Source organism: Chiloscyllium plagiosum, chromosome 4 (assembly GCF_004010195.1).
Source record: "Chiloscyllium plagiosum isolate BGI_BamShark_2017 chromosome 4, ASM401019v2, whole genome shotgun sequence".
Taxonomy (NCBI): domain Eukaryota; kingdom Metazoa; phylum Chordata; class Chondrichthyes; order Orectolobiformes; family Hemiscylliidae; genus Chiloscyllium; species Chiloscyllium plagiosum.
The window spans coordinates 47,721,731-47,743,462 of record NC_057713.1 but is presented as its reverse complement, the minus strand read 5'-3'; the positions used below and the strand labels follow the sequence as shown (position 1 = coordinate 47,743,462).

General features: G+C 40.0%; 1 protein-coding gene across 6 annotated transcripts in view; it reads left to right on the top strand.

Annotated features, from left to right (window-relative positions):
• LOC122549028 (RNA-binding Raly-like protein) overlaps positions 1-21,732 on the top strand; it is a 634,594-nt gene that overhangs the window by 447,839 nt on the left and 165,023 nt on the right. For all 6 annotated transcript variants that reach the window (XM_043688161.1, XM_043688162.1, XM_043688165.1 and 3 more), the window contains one exon: positions 9,724-9,774. In XM_043688161.1, coding sequence (XP_043544096.1) covers positions 9,724-9,774 — 51 coding nt within the window. The remainder of the gene's footprint in view (positions 1-9,723; positions 9,775-21,732) is intronic.

Below are 21,732 nucleotides of genomic sequence, written 5' to 3'. Positions count from 1 at the left end.
TGAGGAATGTGCTCATTGTAGAGATGGATTTGTAATGGACAGGTCATGTTTACTGAAACGAATTGTTTGTTTCTCTCAACAAGCAGATTAAATAATTAATGACAAATGTCAATGGACATAGTTTATCAGATTTACAGAAGGATTTTGGTAAGGTTTCATTTAAAAGACTGTTGGCTAAAATGAGAGATCATAGAATTAAAGTCAGTTTATAAAGACAGGACACATGGGAAAGATGCATAAACTTGCATTGGAAGGAAATGATGAGTGGTCCCCCAGTAGGATCTGTGCTTCAGTTATTTGTGACAATTACCTTTTGAGATAACGCAACAGAAAAACATCTATTCAAGATTGACAATTACACAATGATTGATGGCATAGTAAGCAACACGTACAGCAACATGTAAATACAAAGAGACCGATGAATTAAGTGGGTAGATAAAACTATATAAGATCAATATCAACACAAGTAAATGGGGTTATCCATTCTGGCCCAAAAAAGGATATTTCAATTGGTTAAAACTCTTGCTGATTACCACCTACTGTTTCCTTCAGCTGATGAATCACTACTTCTGTCTATCAAAGCAGTCCAGGTGGAAAAGGCACTGAATATGTTTTGTGTGGTGGATTTCAATTTCCATCACCACGATGAGCGGCAGAGCAAAGTGTGCAGAGGACTGTGAAACTTTACAGAGAAACATAGATACATTGAGTGAGTGGACAAAGGTCTGGCAGATGTAATACAATGTTAGTAAATGTGAAATCATACATTTTGGTAGGAGTAACAGCAAAACAGATTATTACTTGAGTGGTAAAAATTTGCAACATACTGATTTGCAGAGGGACATGGGTGACCTTGTGCATGAATCGCAGAAGGTTGGTCTGCAGGTACAACAAGTAATTAGGAAGACAAATGGAATTTTGTCCTTCATTGCTAATGGGATTGAGTTTAAAAGCAGAGAGGTAATGTTACAGCTGTACAAGATGCTGGTGACCAACACCTGGAGTACTGTGTGTGGGTTTGGTCTCCTTATTTAAGAAAGGATGTACTGGCACTGGAGGGGGTGCAAAGGAGTTTCACTAGGTTGATTCCAGAGTTGAGAGGGTTGGCTTATGACGAGAGACTGAGTAGATTGGTATTATATTCATTGGAATTTGGAAGAGTGAGGGGGATCTTATAGAAACATTTAAAATTATGAAGGGAATTGATAAAATAGAAATAGATAAAATGTTTCCACTAGTAGGTGAGACTTCAAAAATAGGGCGTGCTCTCAAGATTAGAGGAAGCAGGTTTAGAACTGAACTGAGAAGGAATTTCTTCACCCCAAGGGTTGTTAATCTATGGATTTCTTTGCCCAGGGAAATAGTTGATGCTACTTCAGTATTTGCTTTTAAAGCTAAGGTAGGTACCTTTTTGAAAAATAAAGGAATTAAGGGATATAGTGAAAATGTGGATAAGTAGATGTGAGTCCATGATAGGTTAGCCACAATCTTATTGAGTGGTGGAGCAGGCTCGAAGGGCCAGACAGCCTACTACTCCTCCTAGTACTTATGTTCTTATGAGCCATTTACACCTACTCTCTGCTTCCTATTTGTTAGGCAGCCAATCTTCTGTAATTAGTAATGTGCCACCCCCATAGCATGAGTTGTTACATTCTACAATAACTATTAAGGCAAGACCTTATCAAATGTCTTCGAGAAAACTAAATACAGTCAATCCAACAGTTCCCCTTTATCTATAGCATATGTCACTTCCATAATGAACTCCAACTGATTGATTAAACATGATTTCCCCTTCACAAAGCCATGCTGACTCTGTCTGTTATCTTGAGCTCACAAAAGTACTCTGCTGTAGCCTCTTTAATAATTGTTTCTAACAGTTTCCCGAGGACTGATATTGAGCTAACTAACCCACATATTCCTGCTTTCTGTCTCCTTTTTCTGAATAAAAGAATTACGTCTGCTATTTTCCAATCTATTGGAACCTTCCCCCAAATCCAGGAAATTTTGAAAAATTCATCCTAACTGTAAGTAATAATATGTGTAACATGATGATCTAAAAAAATGCTTTGACACAAAGAACTACATCTGCTATTTTCCGATCTAATGGAATATAGAACATTACAGCGCAGGACAGGTCCTTCGGCCCTCAAGGTTGTACCAACCTGTCATACCAATCTGAAGCCCATCTAACCTACACTGTTCCATATATGTCCATATGCTTGTCCAATGACGTCTTAAAGTTGGCGAATCTACTACCGTTGCAGGCAAAGTATTCCATACTCTTACGACTCTCAGAGTAAAGAAACTACCTCTGACATTTGTCCTGTATCTATCACCCCGCAATTTAAAGCTATGCCCCCTCGTGCTCACCGTCACCATACTTGGAAAAATGTTCTCCCTGTCCACCCTATCTAATCCTCTGATTATCTTATATGTATCTATTAAGTCACTTCTCAATCTTCTTCTCTCCAACGAAAACAGCGTCAAGTCCCTCAGCCTTTCCTCGTAAGACCTTCCCTCCATACCAGATAACATCCTAGTAAATCTCCTCTGCACCCTTTCCAAAGCTTTCACATCCTTCTTATAATGCAGTGACCAGAACTGTACACAATACTCCAAGTGCAGCCGCACCAGAGTTTTGTACAGCTGTAGCATAACCTCATGGTTCCGGAACTCGATCCCTCTCTTAATAAAAGCTAAAACACTGTATGCCTTCTTAACAACCCTGTCAACCTGGGTGGCAACTTTCAAGGATCTGTATACCTGGACACCAAGCTCTCTCTGCTCATCTACGCTACCAAGAATCTTATCATTAGCCCAGTACTTTGCAATCCAGTTACTCCGACCTTCCCCAAATCTAGGAAATTTTGAAAAATCATCCTAACTGTAACTAATAATATGTGGAACAAGATGATCTAAAAAAATGCTGAAACACAATTCATCCAAAACACTTGATGGCTATCAAAAGAAAGTGAAGCAGGTTTCATGGTGAACTTAAGGGATTTCATTCCTGGCCTCGAGTTGAAGCCAGTGTGGACTCAAGGTGAAGCCATGAAGATTTTCAGCCTCGAGATGAAGCCAGTGCGCCCTCCCAGCCACAAGTGAAGCCAGTTCAGACTCCCAGCCTCGAGGTGAAGCCAATGCAGACTCCCAGCCTCTTTGTAGTTGTAAATCAGCCAGCGTTACCTCAGTTTCTAAAAGTGCTTTGACTGTATTGTGTTAAAGCATCTCTACTGTCCTTTTGTTCCATATATTGATCAATTATAGTTTGCTTATCAACTACAAATCAGCAGACAAAGCTGTTTTGAACTTGGTCTGTCTGATCTGACAGCACACTGATTGATTCCCACTATGGTGATTTCTCTTCAACTTTCATACGGTGTAATAATGCAGACTGATTTAATGTCTCCTTGTCCTTGATTCTCCCACACCTATACTATCAATTTCTTTCAAAACCCTATAAAACTGCAATCAATCATCTTCTGCACTTCTATATTCCAGGGAATATGATCTTGTCTAATCTAACCCATGCAGCTTTGGTGTTAATGTTATGTTAATCTGACTTTGGAATACCCAACTAAACTTCACCAACTTGGCGGAGAAGTTAATAAAATGGTGCAATAGCAATTCTCTTAAAATGAACAAACACAAGATGTAATAACTAGTTGTAGACCTAAAAAAGAGCCAGTTAATTATACTATTCTTATGAAAAACCCTTGAACATTGAAATAGTTACTTGACCAAAACAGTTGAGGTCAACGTGGATAATAGTTGAATTGGAGGAAACATTGTTATGGTAGTCATGTAATATTAACAATTATACCCCCTCAGAAATATATAATCCTTCTGAGAGGACAATCATAACACTCTTCTATATGTTCAGAACACTATCCTTTTTGGATGTCTCACCTAGTACTATTGTCTTAGCACAGCAAACTCTCAAGGATGGAGGGATTCATGAACCAGGCCAGAAAAATATTTGATGAGTAGATCTTTCTTGAAAACATTTGCTTTCAAAGAATTTTGCTGAAGTGAAGTGTGTTGAGAATAATAAGAATCAGTCCTTGTCCTTATGTTACTGTCAGATGCATTCAGGGAAACACAGTCCTTCAGATGCAGGACAAATAGCTTCTTGAACTATTTATAACTCTGTCTGTAGGAAATTTGCTTCATGGATAAGATTATTCATTTAGGGTGGGACTCAGAGATTTATTATTTTAGTGCATTGGAATACCTTTTCAAGCAAATTTTAATTAAAGTTAAATCTCTGTAATAGAATAATGTTCATTCTTTTATTGTTTTCATGAAATGTACAATTTCTAAATGAATTTCTGTATGGACAATAAAGTGAGATCAGAATTAATATTACTCACCAGGATGTCACCAAAGCTGCATGGGTTAGATTAGACAAGATCATATTCCCTGGAATATAGAAGTGCAGAAGATGATTGATTGCAGTTTTATAGGGTTTTGAAAGAAATTGATAGTATAGGTGTGGGGGAATCAAGGACAAGGAGACATTAAATCAGAACCAGACCATTCAGGAGAAGACAAGTTAGGAAACCATTTTTCACTTGAAGGGAGCTAAAAATCTGTAACTCTCCAACAGAAAGCTGTAGATGCTAGTTTAATTAATAATTCTAAATCTGAGATCAATAAGGTTTTTGCTGATCAATGATATTAACAGAGATGAAAACAAGGTGAATGACTGGAATTGGGATACAGAGCAGCTATAACCTCATAAGTGGCAAATGGGTTTCAATGAAGAGAAGTATGAGGTGATGCACTTTGGAAGAAAGAATGTTAAAAGACAATAGAAAACAGGGGATAATTAAAGAGGAAGTGCAGGTGGAGAGGGACCTGGGTGTATATGTGTACAGTTCATTTAAGGTGGCAGGAAGGGTGGAGATAGCAGTGTAAGACAGTTGTTAGACCACTGCTGGAGTCTTGTGTACAGTTTTGGGCACCACATTAAGGGAAGGATGTGAACACATTAGAGAGAGTACAAAATAATTTTCAAGAATGATACCAAGGATGAGAAACTTCAGTTATCAGAACAGATTGAAGAAGTTGGGAATTGTTCTCCTTGGAGAGAAGAAGAGGATATCTGATAGAGGGTTCCAAAATCATGAGCAAACTGAATGAACTGTCCCCATTTGTAAAAGGATCAAGAACTAGAGAGCATAGATTTAAAGTAATTTCCAAAAAAAGCAATGATAGTGTGAGAAAATGTTTTTTTCATGGTGGCATTGAGGTTCCGGGTTCAATTCCAGCCTTGGGTGACTGCCTCTGAAGAGTTTGCATGTTGTCCCCGTGTCTGCATGGGTTTCTGCATGGTACTCTGGTTGCCCAAAGTCCAATGATGTGTAGGTTAGGTGGATTGGCCATGTGAAATATCTCCATGGAGTCCGGGGATGTGACAGGCCACCTGGATTAGCCATGGGAAATGTGGGGTTATGATAATAGGTTGGGGAGGCTGAGTCTGGCTGGGATGCTCTTCACAGAGTCAGTGCAGATCCAATGGGCTGTATGGCCACTGCTACACTGTAGGGATTCTATGAATGACTCAATCTATGGTTTGGAATGCAGTGTCTGGAAATGTGATGAAGCTGATTCAATTGAGGCATTTAAGAGGACAATGGACAATTATTTGAATGAAAAATAATGGTTCAAGTGCATGGGAGAGAAGGAGGAAATTGGCAGTAAGTAACGATGCTCATTTAATGAGCCTATGCAGGCATGATGGGCCAAATGGCCTTGTTCTGCACTGTAAGACTTCTGTGATTCATTAAATGACAAAACAGACTTGAGGAGTGGAATAGTTTATCCTTGGTCCTATTTCTCCAACTCCGTGTCTTATTCCTATTGTCTATGTAGTTTTGAGATCTTTTTGATTAATTGTTCTGTGAAATTTTGAAATTAGTCTTTTATTTCCATATAACTCTCCCCTCAAATGGATGAGAAGAGTAAAATCAAGTAGAAAGTTTAGACTCTTCACCAGTTCCTGTTGTGCTGCTCCACTGGAAGTGCCAAAAACTATGAGCTAGTCTGTGGTTGGCCAGTCCATTATAAAACTTGTCACTGCTGAAATATGGCCTCATTTCCTGAGAAGTGGCAGGATTTCAGAGCTTGTACTATGTTACAACTCATTGTTGTCCTCCAGTTAATTCTTCTGTTCTTGTTGTTGCCACTATTTAATAACTATTAAATTTCAGTCTGAGAAATATGGTCCGTCAATATGATATTTGCTCTTAGGCAGAAGTCAAGAGTATTCCATAAATTTCCAGGGTACATGTTATTGATGATAAATGTTTAATATTCATTTTATATCTTGATTTCTCAATTACATTTACACGGGGGTTATTATGATCCAGGTGATGGTAATGCTTTTCAAAACAGATCCCAAAGTGAAATCTGGCTTAATAGACCATAAGTGTTTGTTTTGCAATTTTGTTAACATGGTGGTCAGTCACCAATTATATTCACAAGAGGCTGCCAATGTAAGCTTAACAAAAGGACATAAGTTTATAACACAAAGAAAAGGAAAAACAAAAATCTCTTATATTAAAGTCAATTTGGAAATATCATAAATAACAAAAAGAAAGATTCAACCCTTTTTCCCAGTACTATCCTTTACACTTAAGTAGTGAGATATCATTCCTATCGACATTTGTTAATTTCTTATCAAAACTGATGAGGTTGCAAACATTCATTTTGGCAAATTTCTGCATATTCACCAGATTTGATTCTCTGCATCACAACTAGGGATGTACAGCCATAGAATAATTCATAACTTTTCTTACTGAATTGTAAGAAAAGAAAACGGACACATTTTCATGTTATTTTGATTACTTTAATGTTACTCATCTGCTGGTACAGATCTTATTCTTTTGAACTGAACTTGCATATGTCACTGACTTTTTCATCTGTCTCTGTCTGGATAGTACATATTAATTTAGTAAAAACTTCAGCCCATATCTAACCAGGTAGCTTGTCTAGTCATTTAGCATAAGTAGCACGATTTCTTGGAAATGCTGTTTTGACCCATTATTAAAAGAAATGAGTTTCTGACCCTTAAAACCAAAGCTATCCCCTCACAGAACTGAAAGTCAAATACTCATTGACAACCCAAATTTCCAAATAACAATCACAGAATCACGGAAGTGTAATAGAGCAGAAAGAGGCAGTTTGGGTGCATCGTGACTGTTCCAACTCTCCAAACAAGCATCATAATTTTGTGCCATCATCCTGCATTTTCTCCATATCCTTGCACATTGTGTGTATTTAAATAATCATCCAATACTCTCCCGAGAACTCAATTGAACCTGCCTCTACCAGACTCCCAGACAATGTATTCTAGACTTTATAATAATATAATAAATTAAGACCCTTCATCATAATAAGGCTTTACAAATGGCATGTTCTAGGTCATAGGAAGCAAGTGCATCCATGGAACAGACTCATTGATGTGAGTAAGTACGTCAAGAAACAGTTTGGGTTTGTCTAAACATGCTCATGCCCAACGTCTTCATGAAATAATGACGTTCAAGAAATACAAGCAGTAGCTAGGTTGCAAGCAGGTTCCATTCTGGAGTCCATTCACAGATCAGTTTGAACACAAGTCAGAGCACAATGTAGGGCAATGTAGATCAACCATTGGTAAGTACAAGAAATGTTTAAAAGATCAGACCTTGAAAGTTAAAACCCCGGGTGCCATCACTATCACAAGTACGAGCATTTATAAGTCGGACATTCATAAGTTGGGGACCCCCTGTACCTGACCTGAAATCTAATAGAGGCAAATGTTTATTTGAAATTTCCATTTCTTCGTAACATCGCCATTAGTGAAGACATTAAATGCACTAGATTAAATATCTGAGCGAATGTCTGCACTGCAAGAAGATATGCAGAGGTTCCTAAGTGAATAGCCAGTTATCGGTGTGAAGTTTTAGCAGGTTTCTTGAAAAAAATAGGACCTGCTGGATACTGTTCAAGAAAAGAACAATAATTGGAGCGAGAACATTGAGAAACATAAAGAAATTCAAAAATATTGCCACGCGTTCTGTGATCCAGGCTCAGCTGATGTGATACTGACAAGAGTTAGACTGGGTTGCTGTGAACATGGTAATCAGTGACAACCCATTGTTTCATTGAACAAATAACGTTTATGAGTTATATTGTTCTGCAAATTACTGTGAGTAGCTTTATTGTAGACTGTCTAAGACATTTGTTATTCTTGTTTCATCTGCTTCAATAGAAAGCCCAAATGCAATTTTTATAACGGCAAGTCATTTAAAGATTCTGCAGACAAAGTCGAAGTCTGTAACTTTATTTTAATCATAATTCTACATTTATGCATAAATACTTGATATTTTTACACACATTTTTAATAGATAACAGAACTTCCTAGAACTTTTCATGTTATGCCTTCCTGGAGCAATTCCTTCCTTCCTTCTGTCATCGAGCCTGTTTATCAAATAGCTATTCAACCAAACACACCATCAGCAGGACTTCCCAGTGAATAAAATGCCGAGTATATGATTAGCACTTAGTTAACCCTCTCACTAGAATGTCAAGGAATGATTTTGCTTTCGTACTTACTAGATACACAGCTCAAAAAAGAACTGGGTGTCTTAGCTGCTGAAGTAGTAATTGACGCCTTGAAAAGAGGTTTGGATAAATATATGAAAGAGAGAAAAATACAGGGGTTTTTGGAAAGTGCAAGGAAATGGATCTAACTAGATTACTTTTGGATTTGAAAGAGTCAAATGGGCCAAATGGTCACTTTCCAAACTGCATTATTCCATAATTATAATTATAGGCCCCATCCACATCTCACATCATGGTCTTCCCTCAACAAGCCACTTAACCAAAGCTAACATGGTACTTATTAAAAATGTTATTAGACACTGACTGCAATTTTAACCCCAGCTAAAGCAGGAAAGTCATTGCAGCCCCGCATTAGTTGAAGGTCTGCTGGACAAAGGGTCAGATGCAGAAGGGCCTTTCGGTGTTTTGTATGTTGCTTTCCTTTGTTGGGCCAAGAGGAGAAATCGTCTTCAATCATAGAAAGCAAGTTTGGCCTCCTCTGGTCCCCACACATTCCAGCAGAATCCACCCCAACCTTCCGACTGTAAGAAACCTAAAAAATCCCAACCCTCAATAGGTCCTGGATGCTGTCAGCATGTCCAATTTCCTGTAGGTTGGGTGACATTTTGACATTGGTTTTATGAGAGTTATCTGCTACTACCTAGAGACCCATAATCAATAAACATCATTAATAAACGCAAAACAAATACTTGTGCAAAAAGTAAATGACCTGTAGTCCAATCTAACTTTGAGAGAAAAACCCAATATATTATCAAAATCCCTTTGTTTTTGATTATCCACCAATTGTATGAAAAGTGTACAGTTTCTGGAAATATAAATCAAAAGTAGGAAATTTCAAAAATGCACAGAATTCAAAACATTTTTGTCAGAATTACTTAAAAGAAAGAATCCTGAAACTGACAGAATCTACAGAGTAATTGCAATATTTCCTATTTTCAGTACATCTCAGTTGTTTTGTCTATTAGATTTACTTACGTACAGAATGATGGTAGCATTTTCATTTGTATTAAATGTAGTTTAAATGGATCTAACAATCATCAATTTCTTTAAAATTGGAGAAATTAAACCTTTTCTCCTACAGCATCTCATTAAAGCTTATTTTTCCTTTTACAGCAGTGGTTATGACTTCGACTACGATTATTACAGAGATGATTTCTACAGTCGGTATGTACATTTATACTTCTTTTGCAAGATGTCCACTATTTAAGATTTGTCATTGCTGTGATGTGACTTCTAAATTGATCAGCACATGCACCATTGTTGCTGTGGCAAAATATGGCTAATCACTCCAGAGAATCATCTGAAAGTCGTCTGAATTACTAAAAGCTCCAAACTCAGTTAGACAAGGGACAATTTGCTGCACTCCATTGACAATTCATTCAAAGATAGAAAATCTATTGATACACATCTGTCATTACAATAATGAATAAAACCTCTAGTGCAAGAGGAACAGGACTTGGAGGAAAGTAACATAAATCTTGAACAATTTAATCAATTTTTGGTGATCAGATAGACAAGAAATTAATATAAATCTTGTCAATGCGTTCACAGTGCAGTAATGAAAATGACAATTGTCAACAACAAATCTAAAAGAAATATAATGTTCTTATTAAAAAGGAGAAGATATAGAAGTTCCATTAAACAAGCAGTGACTTGACCCAATTTTATCTTTAAATGCTGATACATCACCGAATGGAATCAATTTTGCTTATTACCAATCTGAAAATATTGAATACTATGTTAATTAAAAAGTAGTACTTGCTAAGATTTCAACTGGAGACATATTTCTGTTGAAAACATCTCATAAATTACAGCGTAGAACTTGTAGTTATCACATTCACAAATTTATAGCACGGTAGCTCAGTGATTAGCACTGCTGCCTTACAGCGCCAGGGACCCAGGTTTGATTCCTGCCTCAGGTGACTGCCTATGTGGAGTTTGTACGTTCTCCCCATGTCTGCGTGGGTTTCCTCCGGGTGCTCCAGTTTCCTCCCACAGTCCAAAGATGAGCAGGTTGAGGAGAGACAATGGCATGGTGATATTGGGCTTTTGCCCGAAACGTCGATTTTGCTGCTCCTCGGATGCTGCCTGAACTACTGTGCTCTTCCAGCACCACTAATCCAAAATCTGGTTTCCAGCATCTGCAGTCATTGTTTTTACCTTATCATTGAACTGTTAATCCAGAGACCCAGGAGCTAATTTGAATTCTGCAATAGCAGATGGTGAAATAAGAATTAAATTCTTAATAAGTCTGGAATTAAAATTAATGATGATAATGAATCCATTGTCAATTGTTGGAAAAGCCCAGCTGGTTCACTAATATCCTTTAGGGAAGGAAACTGGTATCCTTAACTGGTCTGGACGATATGTGACTCGAAACCCATAGCAATGTGGTTGACTTTTAACTGCTGTCTGAGATGAGCAAAAAATGCTGGCCCAGACGGTGATGTCTTCAGCCCATGAACACATAAAAAAATGTTTAGGTCTGTTAGCCTTGGGAAATTGCCCATAATGTCAAAGGATGAGCAGGCTAGGTGGCTAGCCATGGTAACTGTAGAGTTACAGGGATAGGGTGGGGAGCTGGGTCTGGGTGGGATGCTTTTGGAAGCTCAGTATGGACTTAATGGGCAGAATGACCTTTCTGCAAAGTAAGAATTCTGTGATTTCATAGATGAATGGTATTGAATCAGTTAAAAGACAAGTGGCATGAAAATTTGTGAGAGTGGATCTAAAGCTTCTCAGCAGATCATAGCCTTCCTTGATGCTTTAAATATTTCAGACTGCTGGGCAGAAGTACAAAATAAAACATAGCTTACTGGCTGAACTCAAGTCTGACTAAAGATCTGCTTTTATCAAAAATTAGTTCTCTCCATATTAACAACTTCCACGAGCATGATATGAAGATGATGGAATAACAAAATAGCCAGCTGCAAAAATTAACATATGTGAGGAATCTTCAAAGATCAGTGTGCCATTTCTTAGCAGTTTGTCTCCACATGCATCACATTTGGCCATTATCCACGCCCAAATCCATTTTCAGTTCCCTCACTTATATTGATATGTTTACTTCAGAAAGAGTAAAGAGAAACAGAAATCTACATTAGCAATGACAGTTCCAGGTATTTTGGAATTAAGAATAACATTCAAATTGAAAAAAATATAATGAAGAACTAAGGATCAACAGCATCTTTTCTCCCGTTGACCTGAACGTTCTATCTTTTTGCCTATTTTTGTGCATCAGCATTGACTAGATATCCAAACTTGAATGCATCATTCTTACCTCTGCATTAAAAGTTTTGAGTTCAAGTCCTTCTTGAGGACAAGAGCACAACAATCTAGCTTATGATCCAGGACAGTTTTGAGGGAGTGCTGTATTTCCAAAGGTCTTTAAGATGAGATGTTATATCGAGTGGATGGATACATTCACAAGACACCTGTTTGATGAAGACTAGGGAATTACCCTGTATTCTTGTCAGTATGTATCCCTCACTGACATCAACAAAACAGATGATCAAGTTATTATCGTATTGCTGTTTGCTATACACAAATTAGCTGCTATGTTTTCTACAGTACAGCAATGATGACACATCCAAATTACTGCATTGGCACTGAGCACTTTCAGAGATTTGGTGGTCAGCCATCGCAGTACATAAATGCACATCTTTGTTTCTTCCTTTGGCTTCTTGATTGTGCAACTTCAAACTCTGATTTTCATTCCCAGTTTCAGGAAGGGGGCTGGGGTGCAGTGCTGAGCTGACCTGAGCAAGGATAAATCTTGCCTCAGTAAACCAAGTTTGTAAAAGTGGCCACTTGCACTTTGGATTTTCAGAAGAGGGGGTTGGGACTGATTGTGAGTCAGGCCAGGTGACCTGAAAAAATCCTCAGAGCATATCCAGCTCCGAAAGCAGGCTAGACAAAAGCCTGACTGGGGACACTAATACTGTATGCAAAGCTTAAAAATAAAGAATCGAACAGAAAAAATAGTTTCTGTTCTGTTAGGACAAGAAATCTCCCTCCCACTCCACCTGCAAACCCACTATTCGGAGAAGATAATTTTTTTCCCCATAGTGTACAAAACTGAGGAAGTTATGATAACCATTTTTGAAAAATTGGTTCAGCCAATTAGAGTATTCTGTCCAGTTCTGGGCACCACACTTCAGGCTTTAGAGAGTGCTGAAACGATTTAGGGGAATGACTCCATGCACGAATAGCTTCAATTAGTTAGATTGAAGTAGTTAGTGTCATTCTCAAAAGGCAAGTTCAAGAAGAAACTTGATAGAGGTATTTAAAATCATGGAGCATCTAGAAAGACTAGGTAGAGAGAAATTGTTCCGACTGAATGAAAGGGTCAGAAACCACAAGACACAGATTTAACATGAATTGCAAAAGAATTAACTTAAGGATAAATGTATTTTACACAGCAAGTGGTCAAGATCTTGAATGCAGCATGGTGGATGGAAATGCAATTGTTCTCGAAAGAGAATTAGATTGGCAACTGATGAAGAAACATCGCAAGGCAATGAGGAAAAGGCAAGACAATGGGATTAGCTGAGCTACTCTTGCAGTGAACTGTCAAAGACAAGAGGCTGGAAGACTTTAAACGTAGAGTTACTACAGTGCGAAAAGAAGCCAGTCAGCCCATTGACCCCACACTGACCCTCCAGCATCCCCCCCCAGACCCATCGCCCTATGCAACCCTGTAACCGTGTATTTCCCATAACTAATCACTGGTGTGCATGTCCCAGGGCACTACAGGGCAATTTAGCATGGCCAGTTCATCTAATCTCCACAGCTTTGGACTGTGGGAGAAAATTGGAGCGTCCAGCAGAAACTCAGGCAGACAAAGGGAGGTTTGAGAAGATTTGTAACTGAAGTTGAGGTTCTGGATGTACGTTTGCTCACTGAGCTGGAAGGTATGTTTTCAGATGTTTCATCACCATACTAGATAACATTATCAGTGAGTCTCCAGTGACACACTGGCGATATGGCCCGCTTTTTATTTGTGTTCAGGTTTCTTTGGGTTGGTGATATAATTTCCTGTGGTGATGTCATTTCCTGTTCTTTTTCTCGGGGGTGGTAAATGGGATCCAAGTCAAGAGGAAGGACACCACTTTGACTGGGATGACATGTCTATCCTAGGACAAGCCAAACAGAGACACGCACAAGAATTCCTAGAAACGTGGCATTCCAACCAGAACTCTATCAACAAACATATTGACGTGGATCCCATTTACCACCTCCTGAGAAAAAGAATAGGAAATGACATCACCAACCCAATGAACCCTGAACTCATAAATAAAAAGCAGGCCATACCACCAGGGCTTCACTGGAGGCTCATTGATGATTTTACCTAGTATGGTGATGAAACGTCTTCCAACTCAGCAAGCAAACTTATATCCAAGACACAGGGAGAAATTGCAAACTCCACGCAGTCATCCAAGGCTGGAATCGAACCAGGATCCCTGGTGCTGTGAGGCAACAGTGCAACCACTGAGCCGCTGTGCTGCCCAAACGATAATCAACTGTATGATTTCTGAGATTTTAAAATTACAGTAATTGGAATTGCAGCACTAAATTATATTTATACAAAGTGCAACAGAAACCTGTTCTCTCTATTCCAAAAAGCTGTTAATGTTAGTTCAACTGAGAATTTGAAAACTAGATTGATAGTTTTTTTCTTTAGGGAAGGATGTTAAAGGATATTTAATTAAAGTGGAGAAATGGAGATATAATTTGGATAAGCCATGCTTTAATGAAATGATGGAACAGGTTCAAAGGGCTGAATGATCTCTTTCGGTTCCAATGTTCCTAGCATCTCTGCAGCTTACAACATGATGGCCACTTCATTTTCTGACACTTCTAGATTCAGTCTGACTTGTCCAACACAACCAATTTTCCTGTCCAGAGACTTTGTTCTGAATTTAGTTACTTCTGGAGTGGACCCGAGCTCCAGTCATTACTTTTTCCTATCCACGGCATATTTTTATTGTCTGCTGTACTGTCAACTTAGGTATTTTTTATGCCATAATTCAGATATGACATCAGTTATTCAGAGAATGTAAACAGCTCATCTTTATGACACTAGATGGCATTAATAAGTTAATTATTTAGTTTAATGTCATATAATTTTTAGTTTTTCAATGATATACCTTTTAGATAGCTTGTATCAAGCTCGAAATAATTGTAGTCAAAGTTTGTTTGTGGCAACTAATTAAACTATTGAAAGAAAAGCTGATTTAAGAAAACCACTTATGTAGTGCCATCTGAACAATTTTGAGACAATTTAAATTTATCTATTAATAGCCTTACTGAATATTCTAATGTGAATTATGCTAAAATACGAGAACCCATTAAAGTGCTTAGTTGCATCTTAAGCTATAATAGACTTTCAATCTGGTATCAAACATAAAATATGCAGGAGCACTTATGATTAGCATATATCAAGTGATATTTAAAAGCTAATTATTAATATAAGATGATAAGAAAATGTAAATTATTTTAATGTTTTCAAAATACCATATGCCCATGTTGTGCCACTGCATTTTCATAAAAGAAATAACATTTATTTTTACTGTAATTCATGACCTAATAATGAAATCACACTTTCATAAATCGCTTACTTCAAAGTTATATATTCCCATAATTGTGTCAGCGAATTACTAATCACAGAGGAAAAGAGAATTCTAAATTTGTCATGAAAAGCTTTAGGATTTCATTTTCATTTTCAGCAGGAGTAGAAAACTGGCAGAGGTAGATCAGTCCCAATTTTTCTTACAGTTTTTCTACCTTCATAACTATGTGTTACAATTTGCAAGCAAGAAACCTTTAACAATTCAGCAAAGAAAATATATGATTTGAAAGACAACACAATGAAAATAAACTAAAGATGATGAAGATAAAATGGATTTGGGGGCTGATAGTCATTACACAGGCATCTGCTTCACTAATGAACATCTTGATACATTAAATTAATAAGTCAGCTTTCAAATGCAAGAAAAATATCTCAGAGCATGATTCCATCTGCCTTCTAGTGATATGAACAATCAAGGTACCATGTATTAGACATCTTGCCAGAGTTTGTCCAGTGCTGCGGGGAACCAACAAGTTTGCAATAAATTTGTGGCTCAGCGATTACTTGGGTTAAGTGTGATTGTTCCCCATATGGGCATCTATTTGTGGATCTTCAGATGGCTGAAGGGGCCAATTCAGATTCCACAGATTCTGTTGCAGTGTTGGCATTAATGGGTGGTAATGGTGATTGGAGATGGTGGTGTGTGAGCCTTCCTGATGTTCTGTCTCTCATCACACAAGAGTCGCTTCAGCGGTGATCATTTTCATGGTGTATAGCTCTCAAAGTGGATGATGTTTCTCCAGTGATTCTGGTCTGCAGCCATGTCCTCCCTGTTGTTGATATGGAGCTTCTTGGAGTTGGTTTGGATGTTATCGTTGAAATGTTTTTTTTGAGCCACAAGGGGCACACTGACATTCCTGAAGCTGGGAGTACATGATCTGTCTGGGAGAACATGATCTGTCTGGGAGATGCGAGTTGGGCATTCAATGACATGAGCAGTCCATCAGAGTTGCTGTTGAATTGTGGTGGTGGCCTTGTTCAAGATGCTGGCGTTAGTGCGCTTGCCTTCCCAGGTGATCCACAGGAACTGTTGTTGGGATCTCTAGTGGTGGTGTTCCAGTGCTTTAAGGTACCTAGTGTAGGTAGTCCACATTTCAGTTCCATATAGGACAACAGTTTTGTAGGCAAGTTTAGTCTGGGCTTGTAGGTCATAGTCTTCAAACACCCTTCTTCTAAGTTCGGCGTAGGCTCGACTGGCACAGCTCAGATGGTATTGTATTTGGCACCGACGTTGGCCTTGGAGAAGAGAAGGCTGCCAAGATATGGGAAGCGATCCACATTTTCAATGGGATGTTTGTTGACCATTATTGTAGAAGGGCTGGAGGGACTGTTTCATGGTGCTTGATGGAGTACTAGAGTTTTTTTTATATTAAGGGTAAGGCCTAGGGGCTTATATGCCTGGGCAAAGTCATCCAAAATGCTTTACAGATCCTTTGCAAAGTGTGTTGCAATGGTGTCAGAACATAGATAGAAAAGTACAGCACAGAACAGGCCCTTTGGCCCACGATGTTGAGCTGAGATTTAATCCTAATGTCAAATATAGTAACTTAACCTACACACCCCTCAACTCACTGCTATCCATGTGCATGTCTAACAGTCGCTTAAATGTCCCCAATGACTCTGATTCCACCACCACAGCTGGCAACGCATTCCATGCATTCACAACTTTCTGCGTAAAGAACCTACCTCTGATGTCTCCTTTATACCTTCCTCCTAATATCTTCAAACTATGACTTCTCGTACTAGTCAATCCTGCTTTGGGGAAAAGTCTCAGACCATTGATTCTATCTCTTCCTCTCATTATTTTGTACACCGCAATCGGATCTCCTCTCTTCCTCCTTCTCTTCAGAGAGAAAAGTCTGAGCTTACTCAACCTTTCTTCATAAGGCAAGCCCTGCAGTCCAGGCAGCATCCTCGTAAACCTTGTTTGCACCCTCCCAAAGCCTCTGTATCTTTCCTATAGTAGGGCGACCAGAACTGGACACAGTATCCCAAGTGTGGTCTCACCAGGGACTTGTAGAGCTGCAGCAAAACCTCGTGGCTCTTAAACTCAATCCACCTGTTAATGAAAGCCAAAACACCATATGCTTTCTTAACAACCCTATCAACTTGGGTGGCAACTTTGAGGGATCTATGTACTTGTACACCCAGATCCCTCTGTTCCTCCACACTGCCAAGAATCCTGTCTTTAAACCTATATTCAGCATTCGGGTTCAGACTTCCAAAGTGCATCACTTTGCATTTATCCAGGTTGAACTCCATCTGCCATTTCTCAGCCCAGCTCTGCATCCTGTCTATGTCACGCTGCAGCCTGCAGTAGCCCTCTATAGTATCAATGCCACCTCCAACCTTTGTGTCATCTGCAAATTTACTAACCCACCCCGCAACCTCCTTATCCAAGTCATTTATAAAAGCTACAAAGAGCAGAGGCCCAAGAACAAAGCCCTGCGGGATCCCACTCAACACTGACCTCCAGGCAGAATACTTCCCATTTACAACCACTGCCTTCTGTCATCCAGCCAATTCTGAATCCAGATAGCCAAATCTCCCTGTATCCCATATTTCCAGACATTATGAATGAGCCGACCATGGGGAATCCTATCAAATGCCTTGCTGAAGTCAATATACACCACAACCACTGCACGACCTTCATCGACCTGTCTTGACGCCTCCTCAAAGAACTCAATAGGATTTGTGAGGCATGACCTGCCCCTCACAAAGCCATGCTGACTGCCTTTAATCACACTATGCTTTACCAATTAGTCATAAATCCTATCCCTCAGAATTTTTTCCAAAACTTTGCTGACCACAGACGTAAGACTGACTGGTCTGTAATTGCCAGGGATTTCCCTGTTTCCCTTCTTGAAAACAGGAACAACATTCGCCTTCTTCCAATCCTGGAGTACGACTCCTGTGGAGAGTGAGGAGGCAAATATCCTCGCCAGCGGCTTAGCAACCTCCTTTCTCGCTTCCCGGAGCAGCCTAGGATAAATCTAGTCTGGCCCTGGAGACTTAGCAATCTTAATGTTTTCCAAAATTTCCAGCACATCAACTTCATTAATCTTGATCTGGTCAAGACTGTATCCTAACTCCTCTGAGTTTTCATTTACAACAAGTTCCCTTTCCTTGGTGAAAACCAAAGCAAAAAACTCATTTAGGGCTTCCCCTATCTGCTCAGACTCCATGCACAAGTTTCCTCCACTATCCCTGATAGGACCTACCTTCTCCCTAGTCATTCCCTTATTCCTCACATATGAATAAAATGCCTTTGGGTTCTCCCTAATTCTTCTTGCCAAGCCTTTTTCGTGCCCTCTCCAGGCTCTCCTCAGTCCAATTCTGAGCTCCTTTCTAGTTAGCCTGTAATCCTCTAAAGCTGTGCTAGATCCTCGCTTCCTCCACCTTACGTAAGCTGCCTTCTTCCTTTTGACGAGAAGTTCCTCTGTTCTTGTCATCCAAAGTTCCTTAATCTTACCCCTTCTTACCTGTCTCAGAGGAACAAATTTGTGCATCACTCACAACAACTGCTCCTTAAATAGTCTCCACATGTCTGCTGTGCCCTTTCTGTGGAACAATTGCTCCCAGTCTGTACTTCCCAACTCCTATCTGATAGCGTCATAATTTCCTTTTCCCCAATTAAATATCTTCCCTCGGTAACTGTTCCTTTCACTCTCCAAGGTTATGCTAATTGTGAGGCAGTTGTGATCACTTTCACCAAAGTGCTCTCCCATTGCGAGATCTGACACCTGTCCTAGCTCGTTGCAAAGCACCAAATCCAAAATGGCCTCTCCCCTCATCAGTCTGTCTACATACTGAGTAAGGAAACCCTTCTGAACACAGCTGACAAAAACAGCTTCATTCAAACCATCTGCACTTCAGAGGTTCCAGTCGATGTTGGGAAATTTTAAATCACCTATAACAACAACCCGCATTTTTCCAGAATCTGCCCGCCTATGAGATCTTCAATCTCTTTACTGCTATTAGGTGGTCTGTAGAAAACCCCCAATGCGGTGGCTGTTCCATTGCTGTTCCTAACCTCCACCCATACTGACTCAGTAGACAAATCTTGCTAAACAACCTTCGTTTCTGTAGCTGTGATGCACTCTCTGATTAGCAACGCTACACCCCTTCCTCTTTTTCCACCCTTCCTGTTCTTTCTAAACATTCTAAACCCTGGACCCTTGCTGTTCCTAACTTCCACCCATACTGACTCAGTAGACAAATCTTGCTAAACAACCTTCGTTTCTGTGATGCACTCTCTGATTAGCAACGCTACACCCCTTCCTCTTTTTCCACCCTTCCTGTTCTTTCTAAACATTCTAAACCCTGGAACATCAAGCAACCATTCCTGCCCCTGTGAAACCCACGTCTCTGTTATGGCCACAACATCATAGCCCCAAGTACTGATCCATGCTCTAAATTCATCACTCTTAATCCTCCTTGCATTAAAGCAGATACACTTTAACCGATCCTTTTATTTCATCGCGAAAGAAACCTTCCTGATAGATTCAATATATCGTGTCACTGTTCCGTCTGCAACTGACACCCTCTCAGACATGTAGCTCTGATTCCCACCCCCCTACCAAACTAGTTTAAACCCTCCCAAATCACACGAGCAAATTCCCCATCCAGGACATTTGTGCCCCTCCAGTTCAGGTGCAACCCGTCCTTCATGTACAGGTCCCACCTTCCCCAGAAGGTATTCCAGTGGTCTAGGTATCTGAAGCCTTCCCTCCCGCACCAGCCTCGCAGCCACATGTCAAGCTGCATTCGCTGACTGTTCCTCATCTCACTATCTCATGGCACCGGTACAAACCTGAGATCACTACTCTACTCATCCTGCCCTTCAGCTTCCAATCTAACTCTCTGTAGTCACTTTTCAAATCCTCACTCCCTTTCCTGGCTATATCATTGGTGCCAATATGTACCACGGTTTCTGGCTGCTCACCCTCCCCCTTCAGAATCTTGTAAACCCGATCGGCATATTGTTGTCAGCATATTGAAGCTTCAAGTTGGAGATGGTGGAGATCTTGCCCTTGGCCTTGAACTTATTAAAGTTAAACAGCCTACCATTATTACGGTAAAATATTTGAGTTCCCTTGTGCAAGTTTTGGCCAGTGAGGTGGTGGATGGCAAAAGAATCAAGAATGAAGTTGGTGAATAGGGCGGGTGCGACGATGCAGCCGTGCTTAACCTCGTGTCCACAGTGAAAGGCTCAGACACTAATCTACAGTTGCTAAGCACTGTCACAGACATATCATCATGCAGCAACCTAGCATCCTAATGAATCTATTAGGGCAGCATATTGTGACACTATCCACCAGAGAGACTGACAATTAACCATGTCAAAGGCCTTAGTTAGGCCGATGAAGGCCAAGTAGAGCAGTTGGTTCTGTTCCTGCCGTTGTTCTTGTAATTTACATGCTGCAAGGATCATTTCTGTTGTTCCTCAGGATGGGCAGAAGCCACATTGCAATTTAGGGAGTATTTCCTGAGGTAATGGCTGAGTCTATTGGCAAGAAATGTACAAATACTTTGCGCGTGGTTGACAGAAGGGAGATGCCTCTGTAATTCCCACAGTCAGCCTTGTCATCCTTTTGAATACAGTTATAATCAGAGATCGCTAAGTTCCGAGGGAAGTTCTTCTTTGAGCCAAATCTTCAAGAGCAAAGCATGTATGTGTTCATGGAGCTATGGGCCACTCTCCTTTAGGATCTATGCAGGAATCCCATCAGGACCAGCAGCCTTGTTCTTTCTTAGGCTCTTTAAGGCATCTTGTACTTCGGTTACACTGGGACATTCTCCTATTGTCACCTTGCATGGATCTCTTTGGGATTTGGCTGATCATTTCTAAGTTAACATTAGAATTACGATTGAGGAGTTCTTGGAAATTGGAGAAAGTGAGGACTGCAGATGCTGGAGATCATAGTCAAAACGTGTGGCATTGGAAACGCACAGCAGGTCAGGCAGCATCCGAGGAGCAGGAGAGTCGATGTTTTAAACATAAACTCTTCATCAGGAATGTGGGAGTTTCCAGGGGTCTTGAATTGTCCTACCTGTCCATCTTCCCTCCCACCTATCTGCTCCACCCTCCACTCCGACCTATCACCGTCACTGCCATGTCCATCTACCAATTGCATTCCCAGCTACCTTCCCCAGCCCCTCCCCCTCCCATTTATCTCTCAACACTCCCCACCCCACTTTCCTGATGAAGAGCTTATGCTCGAAACATCAACTCACCAGCCCCTCGATTTCTTGGAAATGCTCTCCCTGGCGGGTATTTATTGCATTGTTGCCCATGAGCAGTTTGTGTCCATCTTTAGAGCCCAGAAAGTTTAGACTGTGGTAGCTTGGATCATATACTGCCGTGATATCGCTGAAGAAGCCTTATGTGTCACCACCATCTGCCAGGTCCAGGATTTCCAAGACCTTAACAGTCCATCATTTGTTTTTGAGCTCCCTTACCCTCTTCTGGACATCAGCCTTAGCTTTGG